The sequence below is a fragment of the Scardinius erythrophthalmus genome (genome assembly GCF_964197995.2).
Source record: "Scardinius erythrophthalmus genome assembly, chromosome: 11".
NCBI classification, from domain to species: domain Eukaryota; kingdom Metazoa; phylum Chordata; class Actinopteri; order Cypriniformes; family Leuciscidae; genus Scardinius; species Scardinius erythrophthalmus.
This window is the reverse complement of record NC_138231.1, coordinates 12,210,180-12,220,653: the sequence shown is the minus strand read 5'-3', so window position 1 is coordinate 12,220,653 and position 10,474 is coordinate 12,210,180. Positions and strand designations below refer to the sequence as shown.

The following is a 10,474-nucleotide window of genomic DNA, read 5'->3' as shown; positions in this document are numbered from 1 at the left end:
TAATTCATTTCTTAAAATAACTAAAAATATTTTTTTCTTTTTTTTAAATGACCTTTGTAGCCTGTGGTGTAAAATTTAAAATAACATTAATGTGTTGTTAATAGAGTTATTTGCAATCAAAAACAAGCACATAATCAGTCTGTCAATCCTAGTAGCAAAATGCAGGAAAATAAAAGCAAGAAAAACAGATCAAATAAATTAAAGGGATAAAACTGATGTTGTAGATTGACGCCAGTGTCTCACCTTGACAGAACTGTCCATCCACTGGAAGGGCATTGATACATGTACATGATCCATTAGTGATGACATCACAGGCCTCGTATGAGTGACACGTGTCATTTGGCCAAACAAACAGACCCTCACATTTACACTGATACTGCGATTGGTTCAATGAACACACTGAAAGGCACAAGAAGAGTCCAAACATCAAATATTTGATGTCAGTATTCATGAAGTATAGAGTTTATTCTTAGCTATTAACAGTACAAAGCAGAGACAAAGCTCTTACCAGTAGTTATGTTGATTTCTGTAATGTTAGTGCTGTCACTGATTATGTAGGGCAAATTAAAAGACATCAGAAGGGTCCTCAGCTGATCAGTGACGCTACTATCCACACTATTGATCTGAATTTCAATCAGATATTCAGTCAAAGGTAGAGTCACTGTAGAAAAAAAGATCAAAAAAGTAAATCATGACAATGCCTTTTACCAACAAATAAAATAATCATAGTTCACAAATGAAAATTATTAACAGACAATGATTTTTTCAGGCCAATAGGATTTCATGTAACCGTTTTTTTTTTAAACAACTTTATTATGTATTTAAGCAGCTTTTATCATGGCTGAAAACAGAAACGACAGAAACACACACCAAACCATATAATAGATTGAATTGATATTTCTGTCAAATTTACTTGCAATATAAATCAAATATATCATGAAGTATATTTTCTACATGCTCACCATTGCATGGGTTACTGATGCTGATTGGTTGATTCATATTTGTTACAGTAAACCCACTCAAGCAGGAACAGTTGTAACTCCCAAATGAGTTGGTGCAACGAGAGTTTGGACCACAAAACTCTGATGTCTTTAGACATTCATTAACATCTATATTTCAAGACGATATGAAAATAGGTATTGTTGTTATAGGAACACTGAAATATGAATGTCACCTTAATGCAAATCTATGTTTTGGTAACTATAAATAGAGGACGAATAAAATGTAGTATGCAACAGTAAAAAAAAAAAAAAACTAATTACTTCCAATTGTTAATTAAACAACAAACAGTGTTAAATATGATTTTATTGCAAAAATTGAAAAGTCTAAAAAACTACTCTAGGTTATTTTCCAAATATTAGACTGTATATAAATGTGATTATAGGATTTACCTCTACATGTGTTATTGATGCTGATGGTGAGATTTGAGTTTGGTACAGTGAATCCATCCAAACATGAGCAATTGTAACTTCCTCTTTCATTTGTGCAGTTGGAGTCTGGACCGCATACAGATGGACTGACCTGACATTCATTTATATCTATGGAGAAAAAAAAAGTTAACTATTACGTTTACAGTATTATATTAGGTAAAAATTCTAAAGGCATGAAAGACTTCTGGTATTTAAACAAAAGTATTGACATTATAATTCCAAGATGGTAAAAAAGAAAAAAATAATTATTTGTTTGATGATGTTACACCTCAAACAGGAACAGCTAAAACTCACACTAGTATTCACACAAACTGTAAAGATATAACAGCTCTGTACTCTCAATTTTATGAGACAAAAACAGAAAACAAAATCAGTTGATAATACTCACCCTGACATGAGTTGTTGCGGCTCACAGGACTGTCTTTATGTGAGGTATTAAATCCACTCCAGCATGAACACATGTGACTCCCAATGATGTTAATACAATCTGAGTATTGACCACAAACTGACACTGCATCTTCACATTCATTGATGTCTGAAAAGAGGGAGACGGTTTTGCATTAATGCTAAAATCAAAGATTTTCAAACCACCAATAGTAGATCTTTTCACATTTGTTAGGCCCTAGGCAAATACTTAATTGCTCATTTGTCGCATATACTGACTAAAATCCAAATCTTAGATACAGCTTCCAGTAGAAACAATCTTTGATTAAAGTTCTCGGTCAGACTTTCAGACACTTACAATTTTGTCCACAGGGGGAGTCGTTCTGACTTTTCTGACCACTGTTACTTTTTTGTTGGTTTCTGTGTACTTTGGCTTTTTGCCATCTCCTTTTTTTGTAATTTTGTTACGCTGCTTGAGTTTTTGAGGGAACATCTGACAAACCTGTTTTATTCTGTTCAAAGGACTAACATCATTCTGGAAATGTTTTTTATTGGAATGAAAATATCTACTTTACCTGACATTTATCAGAGAATTAGGTGTTGAAATATCACTTTCGCAGTTTACAGTTGCCAAGCAACGTTGCGTAACGCAAGTTGCGACAGAGCTCAGCCAATCAATATTAAGTCAAAACTACATTGTTTTCTTAAAAACGTTTATATGTACAATATATATATATTTAGGCGCAGCATTTAATCAGAAGAAAACGTTATGTTTTGCAGGCAATCAGTCCAGCACACAGTACTTTTACAATGATAAGCCAATGGTGTTATGAATCCCACCTACAGAATGATTTTTGATTGACAGCCTCTCATTAGCATGTTGAGCAAATACAATAAAATAGAGGTGTTTCTCCAGAGAAGGCAAGGGAGGCAGTACCTCCTCAAAATATTGCAAGAGAAAATAATCTATTACAATAATAAAACCACACATATATTACAAAATATTACATTAAAAAGTGTATAAATAACTAGTTTTTCAAAAGCAACACTGTCCAACAGCGACACCAGTGGATAAACTTACAGCGGGACGCTGCGTTTCTCTTGCCTCCCTTGAGCCCATTGAGTTTGAACAGACCCCCTAAAGCATGCAGTGGATTTGGTGGGGGGTAATTGAGAATGAATGGGTGGAAAATCACGTGAGAGGAGGCAATGCTACCATCGTGCTATGATTGAAAGTGATTGGTTATGATTGGATATGATTGGTTTGTGTGAAAAATCCTGCCTCTTGTTTTCAGGCGCGTTCGTGAATCGGTCTAATCCTATGGCGAGACGGGTAAGTTCACTGTAAAAAATTTCTAACCCTCCCAACTCAAAATTTTCAAGTGAAAATCTGCCCAAGTGAAAATCTGTAAATTTAATTTTATAATTTACAGAATTTCACTTGGGCCAATTGAAAAATTTAGATGTTATCGGTCACTTGAAAATTTAGATTTGGGAGGGTTAGAAATTTTTTACAGTGTAGGCAGATGTCCCGCTTATTCTAGCGGGCTCTGCGCTGGATTCAACGGGATGCGCACCGATTGGTTCGCGCAGATATGCCGCATCACCATAGGTTTGTGCAGTTTACACTGCTCAGCCAATAAGCTCATGCAGATCCCTGCACTATTATGGCTTGTTTTTCCCATAGTGTCTAGCGACACATTACGAGTGAACCGTAATGATAGGGAACACTCAATAGACAATTTAACAACTTTAAAAACTTGATTTTCAACACAGGTTTCCAAACCACCAAATGTGCCAAGTGTCACTGAGTAAAACCATACTGGTCATGCTACTACAATTACAATCAGTACATTTGTGATCTAATGTGATTTCTTACCTCTCTGGCAAAGCGGACCCTCTGAAGGGAGAGCTTGAATACATCCACAAGTGCCTCCCACAATCTCATCACACTCATGATAGGCCCTGCAGGTGTCATTGGGCCAAACATGACGCTCCTCACACTTGCACTCATATTGTGTTCCATTTAACCCACACACTGTAATAGAATAGGATTTATTAAACTGCGTTCAAACTGTCAATTTGTCCTAATGCTGAACTCATCTTAGTATGTGACATGATAAAACATTCAGCTCTTACCAGTAGTCATGTCGATATCTGTGATATTTATGCTGTTGCTCAGAGTCAAAGGCAGGCTGATATTTCTGATGAGATTTCGTAAGTAGTTCACCAGGAACAAGTCAAAGAATCTCACATCAATGTCAACCATGTAGTTAGAAGGCAGTACTGCAAAAAAACAAAAAAAAAAAACAGAAGCAGATTAGTCCAAGTAATTCAGTTCTTAAAATAACTAAAAATATTTTTTTTCTTTTTTTTTAAATGACCTTAGTAGCCTGTGGTGTAAAATTTAAAAGAACATTAATGTGTTGTTAATAGAGTTATTTGCAATCAAAAACAAGCACATAATCAGTCTGTCAATCCTAGTAGCAAAATGCAGGAAAATAAAAGCAAGAATAACAGATCAAATAAATTAAAGGGATAAAACTGATGTTGTAGATTGACGCCAATGTCTCACCTTGACAGAACTGTCCATCCACTGGAAGGGCATTGATACATGTACATGATCCATTAGTGATGACATCACAGGCCTCGTATGAGTGACACGTGTCATTTGGCCAAACAAACAGACCCTCACATTTACACTGATACTGCGTTTGGTTCAATGAACACACTGAAAAGCACAAGAAGAGTCCAAACATCAAATAATTGATGTCAGTATTCATGAAGTATAGAGTTTATTCTTAGCTATTAACAGTACAAAGCAGAGACAGAGCTCTTACCAGTAGTTATGTTGATTTCTGTAATGTTAGTGCTGTCACTGATTATGTAGGGCAAATTGAAAGACATCAGAAGGGTCCTCAGCTGATCAGTGACGCTACTATCCACACTATTGATCTGAATTTCAATCAGATATTCAGTCAAAGGTAGAGTCACTGTAGAAAAAAAGATCAAAAAAGTAAATCATGACAATGCCTTTTACCAACAAATAAAATAATCATAGTTCACAAAAGAAAATTATTAACAGACAATGATTTTTTCAGGCCAATAGGATTTCATGTAACAGTTTTTTTTTTAAACAACTTGATTATGTATTTAAGCAGCTTTTATCATGGCTGAAAACAGAAACGACAGAAACACACACCAAACCATAATAGATTGAATTGATATTTCTGTCAAATTTACTTGCAATGTAAATCAAATACATCATGAAGTATATTTTCTGCATGCTCACCATTGCATGGGTTACTGATGCTGATTGGTTGATTCATATTTGTTACAGTAAACCCACTCAAACAGGAACAGTTGTAACTCCCAAATGAGTTGGTGCAACGAGAGTTTGGACCACAAAACTCTGATGTCTTTAGACATTCATTAACATCTATATTTCAAGACGATATGAAAATAGGTATTGTTGTTATAGGAACACTGAAATATGAATGTCACCTTAATGCAAATCTATGTTTTGGTAACAATAAATAGAGGACAAATAAAATGTAGTATGCAACAGTTAAATAAAAAATTGTTAATTAAACAACAAACAGTGTTAAATATGATTTTATTGCAAAAATTGAAAAGTCTAAAAAAATAGTCTAGGTTATTTTCCAAATATTAGACTGTATATAAATGTGATTATAGGATTTACCTCTACATGTGTTATTGATGCTGATGGTGAGATTTGAGTTTGGTACAGTGAATCCATCCAAACATGAGCAATTGTAACTTCCTCTTTCATTTGTGCAGTTGGAGTCTGGACCACATACAGATGGACTGACCTGACATTCATTGATATCTATGGAGAATTTTTTTTTTTTAAACTATTACGTTTACAGTATTAAATTAGGTAAAAATTCTAAAGGCATGAAAGACTTCTGGTATTTAAACAAAAGTATTGATATTATAATTCCAAGATGGTAAAAAAGAAAAAAATAATTATTTGTTTGATGATGTTACACCTCAAACAGGAACAGCTAAAACTCACACTAGTATTCACACAAACTGTAAAGATATAACATCTCTGTACTCTCAATTTTATGAGACAAAAACAGAAAACAAAATCAGTTGATAATACTCACCCTGACATGAGTTGTTGCGGCTCACAGGACTGTCTTTATTGGAGGTATTAAATCCACTCCAGCATGAACACATGTGACTCCCAATGATGTTAATACAATCTGAGTATTGACCACAAACTGACACTGCATCTTCACATTCATTGATGTCTGGGGAAAAAAACAGCAGTATTGAATACATGTTTAAATTTAAATTTTTCAAACAAACAGACGTGTTAAGTGTCACTGAGTAAAACCATACTGGTCATGTTACTACAATTACAATCAGTACATTTGTGATCTAATGTGATTTCTTACCTCTCTGGCAAAGCGGACCCTCTGAAGGGAGAGCTTGAATACATCCACAAGTGCCTCCCACAATCTCATCACACTCATGATAGGCCCTGCAGGTGTCATTGGGCCAAACATGACGCTCCTCACACTTGCACTCATATTGTGTTCCATTTAACCCACACACTGTAATAGAATAGGATTTATTAAACTGTGTTCGAACTGTCAATTTGTCCTAATGCTGAACTCATCTTAGTATGTGACATGATAAAACATTCAGCTCTCACCAGTAGTCATGTCGATATCTGTGATATTTATGCTGTTGCTCAGAGTCAAAGGCAGGCTGATATTTCTGATGAGATTTCGTAAGTAGTTCACCAGGAACAAGTCAAAGAATCTCACATCAATGTCAACCATGTAGTTAGAAGGCAGTACTGCAAAAAAAAAAAAAAACCACAAGCAGATTAGTCCAAGTAATTCAATTCTTAAAATAACTAAAAAAAAAAAAAAAAAAAAAAATATATATATATATATATATATATATATATATATATATATATATTTTTTTTTATTTTTTTTTTTATTTTTTTTAAATGACCTTTGTAGCCTGTGGTGTAAAATTTAAAAGAACATTAATGTGTTGTTAATAGAGTTATTTGCAATCAAAAACAAGCACATAATCAGTCTGTCAATCCTAGTAGCAAAATGCAGGAAAATAAAAGCAAGAAAAACAGATCAAATAAATTAAAGGGATAAAACTGATGTTGTAGATTGACGCCAATGTCTCACCTTGACAGAACTGTCCATCCACTGGAAGGGCATTGATACATGTACATGATCCATTAGTGATGACATCACAGGCCTCGTATGAGTGACACGTGTCATTTGGCCAAACAAACAGACCCTCACATTTACACTGATACTGCGTTTGGTTCAATGAACACACTGAAAAGCACAAGAAGAGTCCAAACATCAAATAATTGATGTCAGTATTCATGAAGTATAGAGTTTATTCTTAGCTATTAACAGTACAAAGCAGAGACAGAGCTCTTACCAGTAGTTATGTTGATTTCTGTAATGTTAGTGCTGTCACTGATTATGTAGGGCAAATTAAAAGACATCAGAAGGGTCCTCAGCTGATCAGTGACGCTACTATCCACACTATTGATCTGAATTTCAATCAGATATTCAGTCAAAGGTAGAGTCACTGTAGAAAAAAAAGATCAAAAAAGTAAATCATGACAATGCCTTTTACCAACAAATAAAATAATCATAGTTCACAAAAGAAAATTATTAACAGACAATGATTTTTTCAGGCCAATAGGATTTCATGTAACCGTTTTTTTTTTAAACAAATTGATTATGTATTTAAGCAGCTTTTATCATGGCTGAAAACAGAAACGACAGAAACACACACCAAACCATAATAGATTGAATTGATATTTCTGTCAAATTTACTTGCAATATAAATCAAATACATCATGAAGTATATTTTCTACATGCTCACCATTGCATGGGTTACTGATGCTGATTGGTTGATTCATATTTGTTACAGTAAACCCACTCAAGCAGGAACAGTTGTAACTCCCAAATGAGTTGGTGCAACGAGAGTTTGGACCACAAAACTCTGATGTCTTTAGACATTCATTAACATCTATATTTCAGGAAGATATGAAAATAGGTATTGTTGTTATAGGAACACTGAAATATGAATGTCACTTTAATGCAAATCTATGTTTTGGTAACTATAAATAGAGGACGAATAAAATGTAGTATGCGACAGTTACAAAAACACCTAATTACTTCCAATTGTTAATTAAACAACAAACAGTGTTAAATATGATTTTATTGCAAAAATTGAAAAGTCTAAGAAACTACTCTAGGTTATTTTCCAAATATTAGACTGTATATAAATGTGATTATAGGATTTACCTCTACATGTGTTATTGATGCTGATGGTGAGATTTGAGTTTGGTACAGTGAATCCATCCAAACATGAGCAATTGTAACTTCCTCTTTCATTTGTGCAGTTGGAGTCTGGACCACATACAGATGGACTGACCTGACATTCATTTATATCTATGGAGAAAAAAATAAATAAAACTATTACGTTTACAGTATTAAATTAGGTAAAAATTCTAAAGGCATGAAAGACTTCTGGTATTTAAACAAAAGTATTGATATTATAATTCCAAGAAAGACAATAATAATTTTTTGTTTGATGATGTTACACCTCAAACAGGAACAGCTAAAACTCACACTAGTATTCACACAAACTGTAAAGAAATAGCAGCTCTGTACTCTCAATTTTATGAGACAAAAACAGAAAACAAAATCAGTTGATAATACTCACCCTGACATGAGTTGTTGTGGCTCACAGGACTGTCTTTATTGGAGGTATTAAATCCACTCCAGCATGAACACATGTGACTCCCAATGATGTTAATACAATCTGAGTATTGACCACAAACTGACACTGCATCTTCACATTCATTGGTGTCTGGAAAAAAAAAAAAGAGTGAGAAGCTATTGCAATAATGTTAAGATTTCTAAACCAGCAAAACGGGTCAAGTGTCACCGAGCAAAACCATACTGGTCATGTTACTACAGTTACAATCAGTACATTTGTGATCTAATGTGATTTCTTACCTCTCTGGCAAAGCGGACCCTCTGAAGGGAGAGCTTGAATACATCCACAAGTGCCTCCCACAATCTCATCACACTCATGATAGGCCCTGCAGGTGTCATTGGGCCAAACATGACGCTCCTCACACTTGCACTCATATTGTGTTCCATTTAACCCACACACTGTGAAAAAAAAGAAATTATGGCAACTTTTTGGCTATATTCATACAATCAATAGAAGTCACTTAAAATTATTAGTGTTAAGTGTAAAACCAAGAAAGCATTTCTGAATCTTTGCATTTGTAGGTAAAATATATATTATGGGAGTAACTTTGTGTTCATGTGCATGTTTATATCCAAAGACATTTAGTGGCGCAGAAGGAAATATACAGTCTCAGCTCAAAATACCCCACATTTGATGATTTTATGAAGTTTATCTAACATACCTGATAAGAAATATAAAACTAATCGTATTAAAATTACTCATTTTTGTACAAACACTGATGTAACGAAGCTTTCAGCTCTCACCAGTAGTCATGTCGATATCTGTGATATTTATGCTGTTGCTCAGAATGAGAGGCAAGCTGAGGTTTGTGATTAGACTTCTTAAGTAGTTCACCAGGAACAAGTCAAAGAATCTCACATCAATGTCAATCTCATAGTTAGAAGGAGGTGCTGCAAAAAAAAAAAAAAAAAAGAACAGAAGCAAGTATAGCAGAACAAAAGTAAAACTATGTACCCTCACTGTCAAAAACAGGTTTTTCTTGATGCCACGGCCTTCTTTTGGAATGTTGTTGTGTTGCTGTATTTTTATGAAAGTTCTTACTCTGCAATGGAGATCAGCCGATTCTGATTTAGATTATTTTTATACACCAGTGTCCAATTACTGATATACTGAACCAATTTTGATGTGATTTCTGCTTTCTGATACAATATCTGTATGATCATTTGACTACCAATATAAAAAAAAAAATTATATCCATTACCAATATTTTATTAATGAATTCATTATTTTCATATATGTTTTTAGTTATGGCAAAAAAATTGTTACACATTTCTCATTTTAATTAATTGCCGGGGGGGGGGGGGTATTTATATTAAATAAGTTACTGTGAAAACTGTTGTTTTTCTTTATAGACTCACTAAAATGGTTACAATTATCGGTATACCAGATATAAAGAAAAGATAACCAATTAAGTTTAAGATTAAAAGTGTGCTTAAATAAAAAGTGTGAAATCACTGTCCATGATATTTAATTGCATTGGGTTGCTACAAGTCAAATGTCAAATATAAAAAGTTATATTTTGTTGTTCTGTTGTTTTTCAGATTTATGAATGTAATGGCTCACCTTCTTTTAACTGGCAGAACTGTCCATCCACTGGAAGGGCATTGATACATGTACATGAACCATCAATGATGTCATCACAGGCCTCATATGAGTGACACGTGTCATTTGGCCAAACAAAAAGACCCTCACACTTACACTGATACTGCGTTTGGTTCAATGAACACACTGGAAAGCAGAATCAACAAGTTTATCATTCATTTATAGCAGTATATATGATGTATTAAGTACAAGTCAAAGCAGAGACAGAGCTCATACCAGTAGTTATGTTGATTTCTGTGATGTTAGTG

General features: G+C 34.0%; 1 protein-coding gene across 1 annotated transcript; it reads right to left on the bottom strand.

The window, feature by feature from the left end:
- Positions 1-45: 45 nt before the first annotated feature.
- LOC308698236 (uncharacterized protein) lies at positions 46-9,452 on the bottom strand. The gene is made up of 21 exons (XM_081378152.1): positions 9,368-9,452; positions 8,864-9,022; positions 8,568-8,714; positions 8,147-8,293; positions 7,722-7,868; positions 7,269-7,421; positions 7,004-7,159; positions 6,502-6,648; positions 6,242-6,400; positions 5,948-6,094; positions 5,518-5,664; positions 5,107-5,253; positions 4,655-4,807; positions 4,390-4,545; positions 3,954-4,100; positions 3,694-3,852; positions 1,819-1,965; positions 1,392-1,538; positions 963-1,109; positions 509-661; positions 46-399 (listed from the first exon to the last, which is right to left on the bottom strand). Exons 1-21 carry the CDS (start codon positions 9,375-9,377, stop codon positions 149-151), a joined length of 3,126 nt encoding a protein of 1,041 aa, XP_081234278.1. The 5' UTR covers positions 9,378-9,452; the 3' UTR covers positions 46-148.
- Between the last annotated feature and the right edge of the window lie 1,022 nt (positions 9,453-10,474).

What these genes read in the sequence shown, in the direction of transcription:
- LOC308698236 (XM_081378152.1), bottom strand. An exon ending in CCACAACAACTCATGTCAGG is followed by an intron (nt 8,294 to 8,567) that starts GTGAGTATTATC and finishes TTTTCTCCATAG; the next exon opens with ATATAAATGAATGTCAGGTC. An exon ending in AGAAATCAACATAACTACTG is followed by an intron (nt 400 to 508) that starts GTAAGAGCTTTG and finishes TGTGCCTTTCAG; the next exon opens with TGTGTTCATTGAACCAATCG.